The sequence below is a fragment of the Carassius gibelio genome, chromosome B14 (genome assembly GCF_023724105.1).
Source record: "Carassius gibelio isolate Cgi1373 ecotype wild population from Czech Republic chromosome B14, carGib1.2-hapl.c, whole genome shotgun sequence".
Taxonomy (NCBI): domain Eukaryota; kingdom Metazoa; phylum Chordata; class Actinopteri; order Cypriniformes; family Cyprinidae; genus Carassius; species Carassius gibelio.
The window spans coordinates 2,574,721-2,598,391 of NC_068409.1; the positions used below are offsets into that span (position 1 = coordinate 2,574,721).

General features: G+C 36.8%; 1 protein-coding gene across 2 annotated transcripts in view; it reads right to left on the minus strand.

Annotated features, from left to right (window-relative positions):
• Positions 1–1,388: 1,388 nt before the first annotated feature.
• Positions 1,389–23,671, minus strand: part of wfs1b (Wolfram syndrome 1b (wolframin)) — a 44,900-nt gene continuing 22,617 nt past the window's right edge. For both annotated transcript variants that reach the window (XM_052573760.1, XM_052573759.1), the window contains exon 8: positions 1,389–6,213. In XM_052573760.1, the coding sequence (XP_052429720.1) occupies positions 4,381–6,213 (1,833 nt within the window). In that variant the 3' untranslated portion in view covers positions 1,389–4,380. The remainder of the gene's footprint in view (positions 6,214–23,671) is intronic.

Genomic DNA, 23,671 nt, shown 5'->3' on the forward strand with positions numbered 1-23,671 from the left:
CAAATGTAAGAGACAGACTCATAAGGGAACTTCTCCGGTTACTTAAAATAACCTTGGTTCCTTGAAAGGATGGAATGAGACACTGTGTTAGTCACCGTGTAAGAACTGCCTTAGGGTCCATAAGTAATTCTTGCTCGGTCAAAAGTCCTACAGTATGTCCCCAAATTGAAGACGCATTAATTTGGCAATTCCTTTTTTGAATATTGTCTGGAATATCATTCCTTAGTACACAATTCAGATCACAAAGCATTTAGTTGTGCTGCTCCTAATCTCTGGAATTCTCTTCCACAATCTATACAAGAAAGTGACTGTCTGAATACTTTTAAATCATGTCTTAAAACTCACTTGTTTAAATTAGCTTTTTCTGATCAATTTTAATCTATTTATGTCAATAACTGTTGTTTGTTGTATTGTTTTCTTGATTTTATCATCACCACTCAACTGTATGGTGTCCTTAAGTGCCTTGAAATGCCATGAATGGACTTTTAAATAAAATGTATTATATATATATATACATTTATATATAACCCTAACCCTAATTCTTAATATGTAAAACATTGTAAAATAGCACCAAACTACTGAAAGCAATCACATGTCTTTGAAATGGTTCACTGTCAGAATGTTTTTCATGGATAATGAAAACAGTTTTGTACTTAGGGCATATTCAGCACATTTTTCTCCAAGTTAAAATGATCAAATATTAGGCTATACTTTTCATTCAGACCATTCTGGCCATGTTTAATTTTAGATATATTATTTCATACCATAATGGATTCAGTATCACCATATATAATCATTATAAAAACATTAGTAGCACAGTATGATACATGGGTTATTGTAGAAGAAATCAATCCATTTGGATATTATTTGTGGTTTAAACAGGTAATCCTTTACTTGGCATTGCATATAGACATGCCAGTGCCATTGGTTTCTATGTATCCTTAATGCTTTTTCTTTTCTTAGAAAATCAGAAACTGATCCTGTATCGCTGGCTTTCAAATGAAGCAAGCCACATGTCTACCAGACACTATAACTCTGCAAGTAACTCGGGAAAAGGAAGTCTAGAAAAAAGTCTGGCTTCATGCATGTCTAGAATGACAAACCCAAGTTTTCAGAACAGTTTCAGCAGATCCTAGAGTTTATACTTTAAACAGCTGCATCTTATCTATTGTTTTAAATATAAGACACAATCTTGTCTTGTCTTTGACTTAATTACTGCTGTAAAACATTAATTAACATATTGTAATTAAAATATAATTAAATATTGTAAAATATACAAATTATGAAAATAAAAGTTTTGCTTTACTCTAACTATAGTTTAACCATGGTATTTGTATTGAAATTGTAGTTATTGAAATAACAATCAACCCCTAAAAAAAAAAAAAAAAAAAGATGAGAGAGACTTTATATCGTAAGTTTACAAAAAATAACATAAGAATTATGACACTGACATATAGCCTGACAAAATCTTATATAGTCTCAGCATAAGGCATCACGGCCATGAAACTTTGGCTGAAAGTCTGATGCATATCACATAATAAATTGGTACCAATTCAGGAGTTTCAAAAATTGTCATCAGATCGGTTAAATTACACAGGATTTCCGGGTGACGTGTACTTTAACGTCCCACCATGGAATCAAAGATGCCATGATTCCCTAACCCTCTCATGGAAGAAGAAAGCCATCATGTTTACAACTGTGATGATGAGGGCTTATCAGGATCAACTAAATGGATTTTCAAAACTATGTGAAATATGAAAGGTTCATGGCATATAATCTTAAAAATGTGTCCAAGAGTTTTACACACCGGTCTGTTATTGAGGGGACATTTCCACGCCCCGAAACATGATGGCTCAAAACAAAACGTAATTGGTTGCTTTGTCTGACAGTCATATGGCCATTCAAGGTCATTCATAGTGACCAAGGTTCCCAGACCTTCTGCCGTCTGTCTGAAGGTCTGGAAATGCAAGACTACAGCTTATCTGATCAAAGATAAGTGCTTTCCCATGTCTTTTAAAATGAAAGTCTCATGTCAGAAAATCATAGAATGTTTGTAGTTTTTCTTTGATTGCCTAATCCGCAAACCCTGCGAAAACGTTTGGTTCTCAACCCATCAGTTATGGCATAACACAGTAGCGGAATAAGCAGTAGTGCACAGATGTCAAACGTAGTTCATGGAGGGCCACAGCCATGTAGAGTTTAGTTCCAACCTTGCTTCAACACATACTTTTCAAATAACCCTATATGAATTGATTAGCTTGGATCAAGTGTGTTTAATTAGGGCTTAGGGAATCTAAACTCTGCAGGACTATGGCCCTCCAGGAACTGAGTTTGACACCCCTACACAGTAGTGGGTCACTTTGGTCCTGGGGGCACACTCACTTTACACGTATTTGGCGCCACCTATTGTTGAAGGTGTATGATTAACATCACCGTTTTATATTTGGAACAATACAGTAATAGCAAATATATACACATAAAACATACATGTACAGATATGTCCTACACCCAGTTAATACAGAAAATATTACAACTAAAATGGATTACTTAATAATTTTTGCTTTCTTTTACACTTTATTGAAAAGCACCACCCTTATTTTCTTGTGCAGAAATAATAATAATAAATAATTTCAACCCAATAGAAAACAGCATAGTGAATCTGGAATCTCTGTCATACTTATTCAATTTTATACCTGACATTTACTAGATGAAAATAAACTTTCTAAACAATCCTGCAAGGAATCTGTCTGAAAGCGTGCATGGTTGAGTCATGCATAATCCCCTTTTCAAGCAGAGGTAACAGATTTTGGAGGTGGCTTTCACCAGTGCATTAGAGTTTCAGTAGATACAATTATTCTGCCATCTAATGGTTGTACAGTTCATAAATATCTGAAAACTCTGCTGCCTTATTGCACTTCTCTTTACTCTGCATAATGCTATTTTTTTTTTTTTTTACATTCTCTGAAGAATGTGTTTGTACATCCAAAGTTTGCTGACATTATACCAGCTTGTTATGCAGTTGCTAATATTTTCAGTGTTGTAACTGTTAAGTGGTTGTTCACTGGCCCAAGTCAAACATGCCCACTGACAAGTCTGTAAAATAAGGTTGAATATCCAGTGAAATCATAGCAGGACAGAAAGGAAAACACAGACAGTGTAATTCAGTAAATGGAAATAACGTAGTCGATATGCGAACATGTGTGGGTGGCTTCTCTTTGGTTTATATAGGAATAATAATTGTGAGTGGCCCTTAACTATTGACTGTTATATAATGCAATGGTGGCACATTCACATATTTATAATACTGCAATAAATATAATATAATAAATATATAATAAAATTGATAAAAGGGATGACTTTCACACAGGACAAAATCAGTCACTACGTACAATGTTTTAATATTGTGCAATGTACTGATCAGATTGTACCTTCAATGCAGCCACAAACAATCAAACATCTTTTCAGCAATGTTTAAGGTTTGAAATGTCTACTTAAATCTCAAATAGATCTTTATATATATATATATATATGACAATAATAATCCCAAACCTGTAGAAAATAAAAGGATCTTTAGGCATCTCTAAGAAAAAATTCTATAGTACTGTACAGTATTTTCACAGAAAAACCGTTTATCATTTTCAAATTTGTTCTATATGCCCTAAAATGAGTTACCTTAATCTTCAAAAGATACCTTTGAACCAGTCTAAGGCATAATAACAATAAAATAGAGGCACACACATGCACACACCAAAATAGTAATGAATTATCTTCCAATATATCAACTAAATGAAATATAATATCAGACATTCAAAAGCCCTATAATCAGTAAAACATGAGAAACATGAATGTAATCTCTCACTGTAGAAAATTTAGTGAGTCTAGATGCACTGTTTTTTGGGGGAAATTAAGACATGGCTTTCAATTTCTTCATGATATGCATATTCCTAAATGTTTGATTAAAATGGCTAAAGGGGCAATTAAATAGTTCAGGGATTGTAGTGGTATTTTATTTGGATTGTGTAGCACTGGGGTGTCCAAGTCGGTTTCTGGAGGACCACTTTCATGCTTCAACTCTAATTAAACACACCGAACCGGGTAATGAAGGTCTTCAGGATTATAAGATTCTTCAAGGCATCTGTGTTAGAGCAGCCTGGAGCTAAACTCTGCAGGACCATGGACCTCCAGAAACAGAAATGGGCACCTCTGCTGTAGGTGCTACAGAAAGCCATTAACTTCCATACTTGGAACAAAACAAGATGACAGCGACTCTGGCATTTTAATAGCGCTTTTATCAAAAGCACTTTATCAAATATCAATAGTCTCCTTGCACTTCGAAATTCAGTCTAATACTGCAGTGTATGCCAATGGCCAAATCTAGCTTCACACAGATACATCTGTAGTAGCTACAGTACCGTCCACCTCTGCTGAGAGCAGAGGGTGGAACAGGAAATTGAAGGCGAACGCAAAAGCTTTTCTGGCGTTAACCCTCCAGTCCTGCTCGATCTTGACCTGTTGTTGTACTGGTACAAGCGGTGAGGCACATGTCTTGCAGCGCAAGGCTTTGAGCTCAAACACTGGCCACTTGCTGCCCAGTCTACCCTCAAGTACCGTGCTGAACTCCACCACGCTGCCAGAGCTGAGTGCCAGGAGGACGCGGCGAAATTCGTTACTAGCCCTCAGCACGATGTCTTTGGTGGCATCATCAAAATCTTGTGCCCCATTGCGCCCCTTCTGTGGCATCCCCATAGTTACCTCAAACTTGTAGTAGTCGAAACGTTTGACATGGCACTTGTGCTTTGCAAGGGCCTTGAGCTGACACAGTGGTTCAGCAGGTCCTGTCTGGGTCTCTTCACAAGCAGGATACTCCTCACCATATAGACATCGAACCCAGTCTGCTATAAAGACTGGCAGAAGGTTGATGACAGCTTGCACGCCGTTCTCAATCTCAGTGACGCGAACGTACTTAAACCGGCCCTCCCACGTCACCCGGTGTCCCTCCAAGTGGCTGCAGAGGATCTGGGCATGCGCCATGTTACGCTCCTTCCAGGCACGAGGACCGCACAGGTCGCTGTACTCCTGCCAAGTCAGGGTGGAGTTGTATACCTTCATCCCCTCCGAACGGTACACGTAGAACCAGCTGAAGAGCACCAGGGCTGAAATCCACACAAGGATCAACTTGACCACACTGCTATGCCGCAAAGAGCGCAGCACTGCCAAGGGCGACACACTAAAACGTGTCCACCAGCGCAGCAGGACAGGCAGCACGCACACACATACAGTTAGAACCATTTTGGCCGGTTCCAGGGCAAGGAACCACTGCACTAGCTGCACCAGCATTGCGGCTGCTAAAGCCAGCGTTAACACAGGCAAAGCAAAGAAGAAAAGGAGATAGCCCACAGCTGTGCGCACAAGCCCCAATGCAGTGGACTCTTGCAACAGCGTGAAGGACAGTTCACACCAGATGAAGCACACCAGGTAGGGCAGCAGCACACAGTAGGTGCCCCGTGCACCACCTTCTGTGGCCATACGCGAACACAGGTAGAGGAGGTATAGATACAGAACACAAGGTACACCCACATGCAGTATCAACTGATCACTAAGGCGCATACTGAACCAAGCACCACCAACTATCCGACCCACCCAGCCCCCCAGCATCTGATTCATGAATACAGAAATGGCGGAGGCAACCTGGGAAAGCAGAGCATATTTGGCATGCTGCTGCGCTGTTGGTCGCAGGCTTAAGTAGCTGCTTACAGTGAAAAAGACTGCAACCGTAGCCAGTTCTGAACATGGTAACCAGGATTTGTCTGCCACGGGAAATGAAAAGATGACAAAAAGCGCAGAAAGGAGGAAGTAGAGATATGGCTCAAGATGGTTCCATGTGAAGTTTGACTCGGCCTGCTTAAGGTCGATCCCCGGCTCAAATTGAGACAACATGGCCGTCAGCGCTCGAAAGTTCTCCCATGCCTTGGTGTTCTGGAAGACTCTGAGTGTGCAGATTACCATTGACACGAAGGAGAGGTAGAATATAATGAGGGGAATGACAAGGACAAAGAACTCCAGGGTTAGGTTGGAGATGATGAAGAAGAAGATGAGGGCATTGATGTGATGAGTAGGTATGAGAGCGTTAATCCACTGCATGCCAGCACGTGACGCCCAGTCAATCAACACTTCTTTCACCTCCATCACGGCATGAAGAGGAAATTTCAACACCTATGGGTATGAAGAAAATTATTTGTTAAAATCATTTTTAGTACACTATAACATTGGATCAAAACATAGCGAGCTGCTTGACTAAATAGATGTCAACTCTAAGAAATTTGTTGTCATTAAAGGGATAATCAGCCCCAAATAAAGAGTGAATATGTCATTGTCTTCCAAACCCATAAGACTTTTGTTCATTCTTATTTTTGTCAATTAATTGAAAATCCAGATACAGAACCACATGAGGTTGGTTTTTGTGCATCAAGCAAGCATGTCTTAGCTTTTGTGGATGTACTTCATGTGCTCTATGTGTGCGCATTGATCAGTCATCCAATCTATAATTTGTATGTGAATCAAAAGAATAAATTATATCTGATTATCTTATAAAGTGAGTGACAGAAGACTTGTATTAAACCACTTGATTCAGATGGATTTGGAAAGACAATTTTAAAATTGGATGAACTGTCCCATTAAAATTAACAATTTGATTTTATTGCTACAATAAGTTAGCAAAATGGAAAATTCAAGTACATTTTTTTTTGCATAGCATGTACAAAAAATACAGATAATATTCTTTAGTAATTTTTAACGATATTGTTACTCAATGTAAACTGTTCTATAAGCATATTAATTAGAACATGGGATTCGATTGTGTCAAAAGAAGATGAAAAATCAACTTATTACCAAGTGTTTAGCAAGTGAATTCAACCCTGTAACTGTAGTGTCCTTTTCTCCTCTATGTGGCCTATAAGCAAATTGCATAGGGTCAAGTGTATGTTCAATTTCTTCCCTTACCAGTTTTTCAAGGGTTTTAATTACAATTTATGTGAGCGCAACTGGTCTAAAATCATTTAAGTGGTTTAATTTTCTAATGTTTTTATTGGTCTGATTTTCGTTTGTACTTTCCACATTAATGAAAAAAAATTGCATATTTTCTAGTATGCATTGTGCTTACATTTACATTAAATTACAAAATAAATATCAGCTTGTGCCTTATATGGTGATCTGGAATTGCAGAATATATTTTAGTACATGCATTTGAGAGATGTTCTAAAATGTGATGCATATATACATGCATGCATGCACAGTTTGCAGCTTTAATCTGCTTTTTGATAATTTCATGACTTAACTTATGACAGAACTACGTTGTATGCTCACAGCTTCTTGTGCGCTTATTTATGATGAAGCGACCAGTTTTCCACACTCGTTTGAGTCACGACTGGTGCTGAGGCCAAATTGAAAAACCCAACTGAAAAGTATACCATTTGACTTTAATGCAAAGAAATACGCATCATAATAAATGCATTTGTTGTCAAGAAAAAGGGGATTGAAACTGCAGTTTTGAGCGGGTCGGCCACACCTGGTAGCAGACATGGAATTACATGCATTGCTAATGACTATTTAATAGGGCTGTGTGGTATATCAAGTTTGTACGATATATTGATATTTTCTGCGATTCAATATGAGGCACTACCATTCAAATTGATATACAGTAGTTTAATACGAGCGCATCTGAAAATATAGTGGAGGACACAGACTGAGCTGCTGCGGGGAAAGCGCTTAATCCAATTTGTTCTTAACATGTGACAAGCTTCATATTAAGGCCTTTAAAAACTTGTAAGACTTTAACTATAAAATATAGCTGCAAGCAGCGATGTCGGGCTCAAGCCATCAATGCAACGCTACCCCGGTGGCATCAGGAAAACTGTGCCCAGCGGGCATAAGCATTTACAGTAACCCTCTGACAATACAATTTTAAGGGATGCGGCAGTTAAAGGGTTAATCCGACCAATCTAGACTTTGAAATCACATACACAGAACAATATATATAACTTTAGTAACACATTATTTTTATATTTATAAAAAATTTATAAGGTGTGCATTATAGCCATCACCTATATGAACACATTACAATTGTTTTGTGACTGCAAGTCTTTCTTCTCAAATGCTATTGAGCTTCAAATTTGCATTTGAGCCCATGTGAAATAGTAGCATAATTTACATATGACTTACAGTTTGTTGTAATAAATATCAAACATTCAAATTAATTGTGCATTATAGCTGTCACCTAGATGAACAATTACAGTTGTTTTTGTAAGTCATTCTCTTCAAATGCTACTGACGTTAGAAAAGTGTATAACAATATCACATGTAACTTTAGAGACCGTCCCTAAATTTGAGACTCTCGAATGTCCAATGTCAAGACAGCTTTATGCCTGTTTTTTTTTTTCTTTCTTTAGTTTTCTTTTCTCTGTGCCGGATTGCTGATGTCCTATACCCAGGCATAGATGTCCATCCATCAATTACGAACATTCAGCCGCAAACATGTGGTGTGATCTGTCACGAGCGCGGATGGGAGAATGGCGCATGTTTTTTTTCTTTTTTTTCTTTTTTTTTTTGAGCAACTGGGATGGTGCCCCTTCTGGGATTTGGTGCCCTGCGAATACTGCATACTCTGCATATAGGGAGCGGCGGTACTATCTGGAAGATATATTCCTCAAACCATCGTACAAGAAGTGGTGATGCTAGTCCTTCAAGAATCGCTCAAAAGCTATTTAAGTGTACAGTTTCCTTTTATTGCATCTTGAAATAAATATTTCTGAATTCTGAATCAAACTGGGTTGTGTTTATTTATTTATTTATTTTATGAGACAACTGAGACTTTAATCTCCTTTGTAATATATGTGCTTTTAAACCAAGAACAATTTATTTATAGATGTATTACTGCTTTATAATGACTATTATTAAGCGAAAAGGCTTTATAATCATGAACTATTTACTAATGCTTAGCTAATGAGTGCCATTATTATAAAGTGTTACCAATGCATTTACTAATGTTAACAAATTAGACATTATTTTACAGTGTTACCAAATCCTTAAATAATTTATTAGTGTTTTGTAATGATTTTAATAACCTATAAGCATTTGTGAAATAGTTTTGCTTGCATTGCAGCTTTATCTGTCAGTTTAAGAGTTTTACTGTTACATCCATGAGATTAATAAATGTCATGTCACGTCACAGTTTGTCATAGGTCAGTATCAAATGAGTTTTAAATTATTATTTGCAGCATAAATAAGGATTCTTAGGATGTTTTTAAATCCCTAAAACTGCCAGAAAAGGATAAGGCCTAAGAGATTTCTTAACCTGTAATGAAAGGAAAAAAACGCCACCATTAGCAACAACAAAAACAATAACAATTTAAAATACAGATATTTTTTTCCTGATTATTAAAGGGATGATAAGGTCTCTCTCTCTCTCTCTCTCTCTCTCTGCCAGACAGCCCCTCCCTACAGTCCACACACACTGTCAGTCACCAAAAATTCAAAGTCACCAACCCCCTCACACTCCCCCTCCCTCTCCCCCTCCCTTTCCTCACACAGACGGAGTGGCCAGAGTGAGATCATGTCAGTTGAGAAGTCTGACAGTTTTCACATTTTCTTTTACCCATACAGTGTTGTAAAGTCGTGAAACTATGCATATTTCCTCAGAATTATTTGATATCTGTATGAAAAAATGCTTTGAAGTGTTTGGAAGCTGCAATTTAAAAATACAAGACAATTAATGTTTCCCTTTTTTACTGTCATTTCAAAAAATCACCACGACAAAACCGTTCAAGCTAACCAAAATCTGTTCGCAATTTAAGTTCCTCGATGTTTTTTCTTCATGTAGACAAAGTTTGGTGTGTATAGTGTACTTCCCCTGTGAGGAGTATTCATTAATTCACAACTGTAAAATCTCAAAAAATACACATTAAAATCAAAATAGCCGACTTCCTGTTGGTCGTAGCTGATAACTGTGAATTAGAAAGTTGTCCGTCTTGATAAGAACAATTTATGTACCAAGTTTGGTGTCTGTAGCTAAAACTAACCCCCCCACTTTTGACAAAAGGTGGCGCTATAGAGTGCCTCATTCACGCCCTTTTAAAAGCTTTTGCCATTGTCTAGCTATCACTAATACTGATATGTGTTTTGAGTTTCATGTAAATCTGAGGTTGTTATCTGCCTCAAAATCACCATAACAGAATATTCAAGTTTGACACGTTGCCATGGCAACACTATATCAGATATCAATATCCCCACAACAGATTTTCATCGGCCGTGTTTTGTCATTATTCTGATGAAGTTTTAAGCAAATCGAGTAAAAATAAGATGCTGAATTCAAAGCATTTGGAAAATGACACACTTCCTGCTGCCAGTTGGTGGCGCTATAACGTTGACTCTTAATAGTCACATATATACAATCGGTATCATACAACGAACAAACCCATGAAGTTTGATCAAATTCAGGAAATGTATGTGGATGTTATTAGACATTTCCTATTTCTCATTTCTCGCCATAAGTTCCACGCCTCGCCACGGGCAAACCGTTCGAGATATCAAAAATCCCCTCGCAATTTTTCATCCTCAATGTCTTGAGATCATGTTCACCGAGTTTCGTGGCGAACGGGTTGAAACCTCAGAGGAGTATTTCAAATTCCAGAGCATGCTTTTTTTAAACAGCCCTGAATAGCTGATTTCCTGTTGGGCGGAGCCTATGACATAAAGTGTGAAAGTTGTTCAGCTCAATGAGATCTATAAGTCTACTGAGTTTCATATAAATACATGCAAGTGTGTGTGAGCTATGGTTCAAGATTTCTGACTGTGTTCCAGGGGGCGCTGTAGAGCCCCTGTGCCACGCCCGGGTCCCAGCCTCTGCGGCGTCCTGATGGCCGCAGATTCCAATGTGTGTGCCAATTTTCAAGAGTTTTTGAGCATGTTAAGGCCCCCAAAAACCCCCGGAAGGTTTAATAAAAAATAAAAATAATAATAAATATAGCTGCAAGCAGCGATGTCGGGCTCAAGCCATCAGTGCAACGCCACCCTGGTGGCATCGGGAAAACTGTGCCCAGCGGGCATAAGCATTTACAGTAACCCTCTGACAATCAAGTTTTAAGGGATGTGGCAGTTAAAGGGTTAATCCGACCAATCTAGACTTTGAAATCACATACACAGAACAATATATATAACTTTAGTAACACTTTATTTTAAAATGTATAAAAAATGTATAAGGTGTGCATTGTAGCTGACACCTATATGAACACATTACAATTGTTTTGTGACTACAAGTCTTTCTTCTCAAATGCTATTGAGTGGTCGCGAACGCGGATGGGAGAATGGCGCATATTTGTTTTGTTTTTTTTGAGCAACTGGTGCCCCCTCTGGGAGTTGGTGCTCTACGAAGACTGCATACTCTGCATATAGGGAGCGGCGGTACTATCTGGAAGATATATTCCTCAAACCATCGTACAAGTGAAGGTGATGCTAGTCCTTCAAGAATCGCTCAAAACCTTTTCAAGTGTACAGTTTCCTTTTATTGCATCTTGAAATAAATATTTCTGAATTCTGAATCAAACTGGGTTGTGTTTATTGATTTATTTTATAAGACAACTGAAACTTTAATCTCCTTTGTAATATATGTGCTTTTAAACCAAGAACAATGTAATTAGAGATGTATTCCTGCTTAATAATGACTATTATTAAGGGAAAAGGCTTTATAATCATGAACTATTTACTAATGCTTAGCTAATGAGTGCAGTTATTATAAAGTGTTACCAATGCATTTACTAATGTTAACAAATTAGACATTATTATACAGTGTTACCAAACCCTTTAATAATTTATTAGTGTTTTGTAATGATTTTAATGACCTATAAGCGTTTGTGAAATAGTTTTGCTTGCATTGCAGCTTAATCTGTCAGTTGAAGAGTTTTACTGTTACATCCATGAGATTAATAAATGTCATGTCATGTCACTGGTTGTCATAGGTCAGTATCAAATGAGTTTGAAATTATAATTTGCAGCACAAATAAGGCTTCTTAGGATGTTTTTAAATCCCAAAAACTGTCAGAAAAGGATAAGGCCTAAGAGATTTCTTAACCTGTAATGAAAGGAAAAAAACACCACCATTAGCAACAACAAAAACAATAACAATTTAAAATATAGATTTTTTTTCCTGATTATTAAAGGAATGATTAGGTCTCTCTCTCTCTCTCTCTCTCTCTCTCTCTCTGCCAGACAGCCCCTCCCTACAATCCACACACACTGTCAGTCACCAAAGATTCACAGTCACCAACCCCCTCACACTCACACTCCCCCTCCCTCTCCCCCTCCCTTTCCTCACACAGACGGAGTGGCCAGAGTGAGATCATGTCAGTTGAGAAGTCTGACAGTTTTTTCTTTTCTTTTATCCATACAGTGTTGTAAAGTCATGAAACTATGCATATTTCCTCATAATGATTTGATCTCTGTATGAAAACATGCCTTGAAGTGTTTGGAAGCTGCAATTTAGACATACAATACAATTAATGTTTCCCTTCTTACTGTCATTTCAAAAAATCACCACGTCAAAACCGTTCAAGCTAACCAAAATCCGTTCGCAATTTAAGTTCCTCGATGTTGTTTCTTCATGTAGTCAAAGTTTGGTGTGTATAGTGTACTTCCCATGTGAGGAGTATGCATTAATTCACAACTGTAAAATCTCAAAAATACACATTCAAATCAAAATAGCTGACTTCCTGTTGATCGTAGCTTATGACTGTGAATTAGAAAGTTGTCCGTCTTGATAAGAACAATTTAAGTACCGAGTTTGGTGTCTGTAGCTAAAACTAAATAAAATGCATTATTATTATTATTAGCTGTACACTTGCTAAACATTTTTAAATATAAACTTATGCAATTGTGTGTGTATATATATATATATATATATATATATATATATATATATAAATTCAAGTGTACAGTTTTCTTTTATTGCATCTTGAAATAAATATTTATGAGTTCTGTGTTTATGTTTATTTTATTTATTTTATTTTTTATTTTACATTTTTTTTAGGGAGATTACAGCCTTTAATCTCCTCAAAATAAATGTGCATATAAACCATGAACAATTTAATTATAGCTGTATTTATAAAATGCTTACTAAAATATTAATTTTGGGAGAAGGCTATATAAAGCATGAACTGACTATTTACTAATGCTTAGCTAAGAATTGCAGCTATTATGAAGTGTTACCAATGCATTTACTAATGTTAACAATTGAGACATTATTTTAAAGTGTTACCAAATCCTTAAATAATTTAAAAGTGTTTTGTTATGATTTCATTAACCTATAAGCATTTGTGAAATAGTTCTGCTTGCATTAAAGCTTAGTCTTCATCTGTGAGCTGAACAGTTTTACTGTTACATCCTTGAGATTATGTAAATTCAAATAAATGTCATGTCACAGGGTGACAGAGGTCAGTATCAAATGAGTTTGAAATTATTATTTGCAGCACAAATAAGGTTTTTTAGGATTTTTTTTAATCCCTGAAACTGTCAGAAAAGGATAAGGCCTAAGATATTTCTTAAGATGTAATGATAACAGCACAATTAGCAACAACAACAAAAAAATAACTATTTAAAATACAGTTTTTTTTCTGGTGATTAAAGAGATGTTTAAGTCTCTCTCTCTCTCTCTCTCTCTCTCTCTCTCTGTCTGTCTGCCACTCAGCTCACACCCCTCCCCCACTCACACTCACACACACACACAGAGTCAGCACACAGAGTGACAGAGTGAGATCAGATGTCTGACAGTTTTTTAATTTTCTTTTAATCATACAGTGCTGTAAAGTCATGAAACTATGCATATTTCCTCAGAATCACTGGTTTTCTAAATTAAAAATGTTTTTTAAAGGTTTGGAAGCTGCAATTTAAAAATACAAGACGATTAATGTTTCACTTTTTACTGTCATTTCAAAAAATCACCACGACAAAACCGTTCAAGCTAACCAAAATCTGTTCGCAATTTAAGTTCCTCGATGTTTTTTCTTCATGTAGACAACGTTTGGTGTGTATAGTGTACTTCCCCTGTGAGGAGTATTCATTAATTCACAACTGTTAAATCTCAAAAATACACATTCAAATCAAAATAGCCGACTTCCTGTTGATCGTAGCTGATGACTGTGAATTAGAATGTTGTCCGTCTTGAAAAGAACAATTTATGTACCAAGTTTGGTGTCTGTAGCTGAAACTAACCCCCCCACTTTTGACAAAAGGTGGCGCTATAGAGTGCCTCCTTCACGCCCTTTTAAAAGCTTTTGCCATTGTCTAGCTATCAAGAATACTGATATGTGTTTTGAGTTTCATGTAAATCTGAGCTTGTTGTCTGCCTCAAACTCACCATAACAGAACATTCAAGTTTGACACGTTGCCATGGCAACACTATATCAGATATCAATATCCCCACAACAGATTTACATCGGCCGTGTTTTGTCATTATTCTGATGAAGTTTTAAGTAAATCGAGTAAAAATAAGATGCTGAATTCAAAGCATTTGGAAAATGACTCACTTCCTGCTGCCAGTTGGTGGCGCTATAACGTTGACTCTTAATAGCCACATATATACAATCGGTATCATACAACGAACAAACCCATGAAGTTTGATCAAATTCAGGAAATGTATGTGGATGTTATTAGACATTTCCTGTTTCTCATTTCTCGCCATAAGTTCCATGCCTCGCCACGGGCAAACCGTTCGAGATATCAAAAATCCCCTCGCAATTTTTCATCCTCAATGTCTTGAGATCATGTTCACCGAGTTTCGTGGCGAACGGGTTGAAAACCTCAGAGGAGTATTTCAAATTCCAGAGCATGCTTTTTTTAAACAGCCCTGAATAGCTGACTTCCTGTTGGGCGGAGCCTATGACATAAAGTGTGAAAGTTGTTTGGCTCAATGAGATCTATAAGTGTACCGAGTTTGATATAAATACATGCAAGTGTGTGTGAGCTATGGTTCAAGAATTCTGACTGTCTTCCAGGGGGCGCTGTAGAGCCCCTGTGCCACGCCCAGGTCCCAGCCTCTGCGGCGTCCTGATGGCCGCAGATTCCAATGTGTGTGCCAATTTTCAAGAGTTTTTGAGCATGTTAAGGCCCCCAAAACACCCCGGAAGGTTTAATAAAAAATAAAAATAATAATAACAAGAATATAGCTGCAAGCAGCGATGTCGGGCTCAAGCCATCAGTGCAACGCCACCCTGGTGGCATCGGGAAAACTGTGCCCAGCGGGCATAAGCATTTACAGTAACCCTCTGACAATCAAGTTTTAAGGGATGTGGCAGTTAAAGGGTTAATCCGACCAATCTAGACTTTGAAATCACATACACAGAACAATATATATAACTTTAGTAACACTTTATTTTAAAATGTATAAAAATGTATAAGGTGTGCATTGTAGCTGACACCTATATGAACACATTACAATTGTTTTGTGACTACAAGTCTTTCTTCTCAAATGCTATTGAGTGGTCGCGAACGCGGATGGGAGAATGGCGCATATTTGTTTTGTTTTTTTTGAGCAACTGGTGCCCCCTCTGGGAGTTGGTGCTCTACGAAGACTGCATACTCTGCATATAGGGAGCGGCGGTACTATCTGGAAGATATATTCCTCAAACCATCGTACAAGTGAAGGTGATGCTAGTCCTTCAAGAATCGCTCAAAACCTTTTCAAGTGTACAGTTTCCTTTTATTGCATCTTGAAATAAATATTTCTGAATTCTGAATCAAACTGGGTTGTGTTTATTGATTTATTTTATAAGACAACTGAAACTTTAATCTCCTTTGTAATATATGTGCTTTTAAACCAAGAACAATGTAATTAGAGATGTATCCCTGCTTAATAATGACTATTATTAAGGGAAAAGGCTTTATAATCATGAACTATTTACTAATGCTTAGCTAATGAGTGCAGTTATTATAAAGTGTTACCAGTGCATTTACTAATGTTAACAAATTAGACATTATTATACAGTGTTACCAAACCCTTTAATAATTTATTAGTGTTTTGTAATGATTTTAATGACCTATAAGCATTTGTGAAATAGTTTTGCTTGCATTGCAGCTTAATCTGTCAGTTGAAGAGTTTCACTGTTACATCCATGAGATTAATAAATGTCATGTCACGTCACAGGTTGTCATAGGTCAGTATCAAATGAGTTTGAAATTATAATTTGCAGCACAAATAAGGCTTCTTAGGATGTTTTTAAATCCCAAAAACTGTCAGAAAAGGATAAGGCCTAAGAGATTTCTTAACCTGTAATGAAAGGAAAAAAAACACCACCATTAGCAACAACAAAAACAATAACAATTTAAAATATAGATTTTTTTTCCTGATTATTAAAGGAATGATTAGGTCTCTCTCTCTCTCTCTCTCTGCCAGACAGCCCCTCCCTACAATCCACACACACTGTCAGTCACCAAAGATTCACAGTCACCAACCCCCTCACACTCACACTCCCCCTCCCTCTCCCCCTCCCTTTCCTCACACAGACGGAGTGGCCAGAGTGAGATCATGTCAGTTGAGAAGTCTGACAGTTTTTTCTTTTCTTTTATCCATACAATGTTGTAAAGTCATGAAACTATGCATATTTCCTCATAATGATTTGATCTCTGTATGAAAACATGCCTTGAAGTGTTTGGAAGCTGCAATTTAGACATACAATACAATTAATGTTTCCCTTCTTACTGTCATTTCAAAAAATCACCACGTCAAAACCGTTCAAGCTAACCAAAATCCGTTCGCAATTTAAGTTCCTCGATGTTGTTTCTTCATGTAGTCAAAGTTTGGTGTGTATAGTGTACTTCCCATGTGAGGAGTATGCATTAATTCACAACTGTAAAATCTCAAAAATACACATTCAAATCAAAATAGCTGACTTCCTGTTGATCGTAGCTTATGACTGTGAATTAGAAAGTTGTCCATCTTGATAAGAACAATTTAAGTACCGAGTTTGGTGTCTGTAGCTAAAACTAAATAAAATGCATTATTATTATTATTAGCTGTACACTTGCTAAACATTTTTAAATATAAACTTATGCAATTGTGTGTGTGTGTGTATATATATATATATATATATATATATATATATATATATATATATATATATATATATATAAATTCAAGTGTACAGTTTTCTTTTATTGCATCTTGAAATAAATATTTATGAGTTCTGTGTTTGTTTATTTTATTTATTTTATTTTTTATTTTACATTTTTTTTAGGGAGATTACAGCCTTTAATCTCCTCAAAATAAATGTGCATATAAACCATGAACAATTTAATTATAGCTGTATTTATAAAATGCTTACTAAAATATTAATTTTGGGAGAAGGCTATATAAAGCATGAACTGACTATTTACTAATGCTTAGCTAAGAATTGCAGCTATTATGAAGTGTTACCAATGCATTTACTAATGTTAACAATTGAGACATTATTTTAAAGTGTTACCAAATCCTTAAATAATTTAAAAGTGTTTTGTTATGATTTCATTAACCTATAAGCATTTGTGAAATAGTTCTGCTTGCATTAAAGCTTAGTCTTCATCTGTGAGCTGAACAGTTTTACTGTTACATCCTTGAGATTATGTAAATTCAAATAAATGTCATGTCACAGGGTGACAGAGGTCAGTATCAAATGAGTTTGAAATTATTATTTGCAGCACAAATAAGGTTTTTTAGGATTTTTTTTAATCACTGAAACTGTCAGAAAAGGATAAGGCCTAAGATATTTCTTAAGATGTAATGATAACAGCACAATTAGCAACAACAAAAAAAAAATAACTATTTAAAATACAGTTTTTTTTCTGGTGATTAAAGAGATGTTTAAGTCTCTCTCTCTCTCTCTCTCTCTCTGTCTGTCTGCCACTCAGCTCACACCCCTCCCCCACTCACACTCACACACACACACACAGAGTCAGCACACAGAGTGACAGAGTGAGATCAGATGTCTGACAGTTTTTTAATTTTCTTTTAATCATACAGTGCTGTAAAGTCATGAAACTATGCATATTTCCTCAGAATCACTGGTTTTCTAAATTAAAAATGTTTTTTAAAGGTTTGGAAGCTGCAATTTAAAAATACAAGACGATTAATGTTTCACTTTTTACTGTCATTTCAAAAAATCACCACGACAAAACCGTTCAAGCTAACCAAAATGTGTTCGCAATTTAAGTTCCTCGATGTTTTTTCTTCATGTAGACAACGTTTGGTGTGTATAGTGTACTTCCCCTGTGAGGAGTATTCATTAATTCACAACTGTAAAATCTCAAAAATACACATTCAAATCAAAATAGCCGACTTCCTGTTGATCGTAGCTGATGACTGTGAATTAGAAAGTTGTCCGTCTTGAAAAGAACAATTTATGTACCAAGTTTGGTGTCTGTAGCTAAAATTAACCCCCCCACTTTTGACAAAAGGTGGCGCTATAGAGTGCCTCCTTCACGCCCTTTTAAAAGCTTTTGCCATTGTCTAGCTATCACTAATACTGATATGTGTTTTGAGTTTCATGTAAATCTGAGCTTGTTGTCTGCCTCAAACTCACCATAACAGAACATTCAAGTTTGACACGTTGCCATGGCAACACTATATCAGATATCAATATCCCCACAACAGATTTACATCGGCCGTGTTTTGTCATTATTCTGATGAAGTTTTAAGTAAATCGAGTAAAAATAAGATGCTGAATTCAAAGCATTTGGAAAATGACACACTTCCTGCTGCCAGTTGGTGGCGCTATAACGTTGACTCTTAATAGCCACATATATACAATCGGTATCATACAACGAACAAACCCATGAAGTTTGATCAAATTCAGGAAATGTATGTGGATGTTATTAGACATTTCCTGTTTCTCATTTCTCGCCATAAGTTCCATGCCTCGCCACGGGCAAATCGTTCGAGATATCAAAAATCCCCTCGCAATTTTTCATCCTCAATGTCTTGAGATCATGTTCACCGAGTTTCGTGGCGAACGGGTTGAAAACCTCAGAGGAGTATTTCAAATTCCAGAGCATGCTTTTTTTAAACAGCCCTGAATAGCTGACTTCCTGTTGGGCGGAGCCTATGACATAAAGTGTGAAAGTTGTTCGGCTCAATGAGATCTATAAGTGTACCGAGTTTGATATAAATACATGCAAGTGTGTGTGAGCTATGGTTCAAGAATTCTGACTGTCTTCCAGGGGGCGCTGTAGAGCCCCTGTGCCACGCCCGGGTCCCAGCCTCTGCGGCGTCCTGATGGCCGCAGATTCCAATGTGTGTGCCAATTTTCAAGAGTTTTTGAGCATGTTAAGGCCCCCAAAACACCCCGGAAGGTTTAATAAAAAATAAAAATAATAATAACAAGAATAATCCTTAGAAGAACAATAGGGCTCTTCGCCCCTTCGGGCTTGAGCCCTAAATAATCCTTAGAAGAACAATAGGGCTCTTCGCCCCTTCGGGCTTGAGCCCTAATAATAATAACAAGAATTAAAGCTGCAAGCAGCGATGATCGGGCCCTCGCACCCGGGCTCACCGCCAGCAAGCGGCTTTAGTAAAAAAAGCGAACGGCGAGAAATATGCATTTAAAGTCGTAAATATAAGTGGAATATGTCAAAGTCATTTATATGTGCCAATCTTCTTTTTGCCAGCAGGTGGCGCTATCATTATAATGGAATATTTTCCTTCAGATGTGTTCAGGCCAAGACTCTTATCAAACATTTGAAGTTTGGGGAAGATCGAATATTTTATGCCTGAGTTACAACAACTTCTCTTCCTATGGCGAGACATCAATTTTGTCATGGCGCCATGGACACGACCCTTAACAAAAACTCAAGATAGACTGACCACGAAAAAGACATTAATGTCAAAAAATTTCTAGGAGTAGTTTGTCGCAGTGTAAAATATGACACTTCCTGTTGCCAATAGGGGGCACTATATATCTTTGTTGTTCTGTCCTTTCATCTGCTCACTGCATTTGTTAACTGTGTCTTACAAGTGGTTTTTAAAAGTAAAAATTACTTCAATTTCAGTCTCTTTCAATATAAGTGTTTATATAAATGTTAATTAAAGCTTAGTTAAAATATTTTAATACATTATTAATAATATTTTTTTTATTACATTTTTATTTTAAAATTAGTTTATGTACTGTGAAAAAACATAAATAATAATATTTTTAATGATAGGAATAACTAACATAAAAAAGATTAATAAATTATCTGAAAAATAGATTGTTCATTGTTAGTTCATGTTAGTTAATGCATTAACTTATGTAAACCAAAGAGAGCTTATTCGCACTTTTCATGATCTATAACCATTTTTAAAAATACTTTTATTGATCTATAAACATTTCTGAAATTATTATATAAAACTATATTACCAGTAAAATTCATTAGCTTTTAAAAAAACATATTGTTTTACTTTGAAAGATTTTTATAAATGATTTAAATGCTTTATAGACGTTTCTAAAACAATTATTTAAAAGTAATCCTATAGCTCCATCTGGTGGTGGCCATGATAGGTATTACACACTGCAAGTTTGGTGTTGCTATCTGAACCAGTCCGAATGAAGCGTTCCTAAATGGAGCAGGAGAACAGGACAGACTGTGCATATACCTATGCAAGGCCAGGTTCACAAGCTCTATCTGTAATGCATATTTTTTTCAGAGCCCATGTTAATGGATCAGAGCATTCACACTGCACATGGTAAAAGATGTGAACAGAAAAGGTTAGAAGTAGAAAGGTGTGAAAAGAATGAATATCTAGCGCATGAGCATAGAGAGAGTTGTGAGTGCACAGGACACAGTTTGAGCAGAGGAAACGAGTTTTAAGTGCGCGCACGCTCTCCGAGCAAAAGCAGCATGTATCAGAGGACGCGTTTTTTGTCAAAGTAAAGGAAATGTGCATGCAAGCGGAGAGATTCATGCTCGCACATTATTTCAATGTGTTTTTGCGTAACAATAACATGCTCTCGCTACTGCGTCTGCACCACATACACATACTGTATACACTCTTCAAACAGTGAACCTGTATAATCTATAACAAATCTATTTCAACACCTGAAGCATCGCTACAATGAGCTCAATGACCAATGCATGACAAGAAGACATGCCTAAAAATTCAGCACTCCTGAATATGAGTATTTCACTTCCAGCCTTCGAGGACAATTATATATATCATTCATAAATCATGAAATACCAGATCTATAGTATTTATTAAGATTGATGTGATTTGAAATTGGTAAAATGTACTTGGAAAAAAATGTCATCAGAATATCAACGTGCCTTATTATTATGTACTTTGTGAAAAAGCATTTTTAACAATTTTATTGATCTATAAGCATTTGTAAAATATGTTTGCCTGCATTACAGCTTAGTCTTTATCTGTGAGCTGAACTGTTTTACTGTTAAATCAGCAAGATTACAAATTGTACTAGGTTTTTTTCGTCCCTAAAAATGATAGAAAATGATAGAGAGATTTCTTAAGCTGTAATGATGAAAAAAATCAACAACACACAATTACAGTTTTTTTTTTCTGGTGATTAAAGAGATGTTAACTCTCTCTCTCTCTCCCTATCTCTCTCTCTCTCTGTCAGGCAGGTCCTCAAGCACCCCCCCCCCCCCCTTTCCCTCACACAGAGACAATGCCAGAGAGTGAGATCAGATGTCTGACAGTTTTATAATTTTATTTTAATCTTACAGTGTTGTAAAGTTGTGAAACTATGCATATTTCCTCAGAATCGCATGTTCTCTAAATGAAAAATGGTTTTGAAATGTTTGGAAGCTGCAATTTAAAAATACCAGACAATTAATGTTTCCCTTTTTACTGTTATTTCAAAAAATCACCACGGCAAAACCGTTCAAGCTATCCAAAATCCATTCGCAATTTAAGTTCCTCAATGTTTTTTCAACATGTAGACAAAGTTTGGTGTGTATAGTGCACTTCCCCTGTGAGGAGTATGCATTAATTCACAGCCGAATTTGCCAAAAATACATATTCAAATCAAAATAGCTGACTTCCTGTTGGTCGTAGCTTATGACTGTGAATTAGAAAATTGTCCGTCTTGATAAGAACAATTTATGTACCAAGTTTGGTGTCTGTAGCTAAAACTAACCCCCCCACTTTTGACAAAAGGTGGCGCTATAGAGTGCCTCTATCACGTCCTTTTAAAAGCTTATGCCATTGTCTAGATATCATTAATACGGATATGTGTTCTGAGTTTAATGTAAATCTGAGCTTGTTGTCTGCCTCAAAATCACCATAACAGAATATTCAAGTTTGACACGTTGCCATGGCAACACTATATTAGATATCAGTATACCCACAACAGATTTACATCAGCTGTATTTTGTCATTATTCTGATGAAGTTTGAAGCAAATCGAGTAAAAATAAGACGCTGAATTAAAATAATTTTGAAAATGACACACTTCCTGCTGCCAGTTGGTGGCGCTGTAACTTTGACACCTTATAGTTACATATATGCGAGTAACATATTACAATAAACAAACCGATGAAGTTTGATGAAACTCAGGAAATGTACGCAGATGTTATTAGGCACTTCCTGTTTCAAATTTTGTGCCGTAATTTCAACGCCTCACCATGGGCGAACCGTTCGAGATATCAAAAATCCCCTCGCAATTTTTCATCTTCAATGTCTTGAGATCATGTTCACCAAGTTTTGTGGCGAACGGGTGGAAAACCTCAGAGGAGTATTTCAAATTCCAGAGCATGCTTTTATTAAACAGCCTTGAATAGCTGACTTCCTGTTGGGCGGAGCCTATGACATAGAGTGTGAAAGTTGTTCGGCTCAGTGAGATCTATAAGTGTACTGAGTTTCATATAAATACATGTAAGTATGTGTGAGCTATGGTTCAGGATTTTCTAACGGTGTTCCAGGGGGCGCTGTAGAGCTCCTATGCCACGCCTGGGTTCCAGTCTCTGCGGCGACCTGATGGCCGCAGGTTCCAATGTGTGTGCCAATTTTCAAGAGTTTTTGAGTATGTTAAGGCCCCCAAAAACCCCCGGAAGGTTAAAAAAAAAATAAAAATAATAAGAATTAAAGCTGCAAGCAGCGATGAACGGGCCCTCGCACCCGGGCTCACCGGCAGCGAGTGGCTTTAGTTAATAGGTGAACGGTGAGAAATATGCGTTTAAACTCATAAATAGAATATATCAATGTTTATTCCATATATGTGCCAATCTTCCTGTTGCCAGCAGGCGGCGCTATCATTATAGTGGAATATTGGCCTTCAGATGTGTTCAGGGCAGGACTTTTATCGAACATGTGAGGTTTGGGGAGGATTGGACATTTTATGCCTGAGTTACAACAACATCCTATTTAATGGCGAAACATCGAAATTTGTCAGGCCGCCATGGACACGCCCTTTAACGAAACCTCAAGATCTTCGCAATTTAAGATCGCAAAAGGCTTTAGATTACACTGACCAAGTTTGGTGCTGAATAAATCTCTAGGAGGAGTTTGTTAAAGCCCAACCCCTGAAAATGGCCAAAACAACACTAATTTTGCAGAGAAAATTCTAAATAACTGACTTCCTGTTGGGATTCGGATTTCGTATCAAGAGACTTTTTCGTAGATATTGGTGTGTTACATGTGTGTACCGATTTTTGTACATGTACGTGAA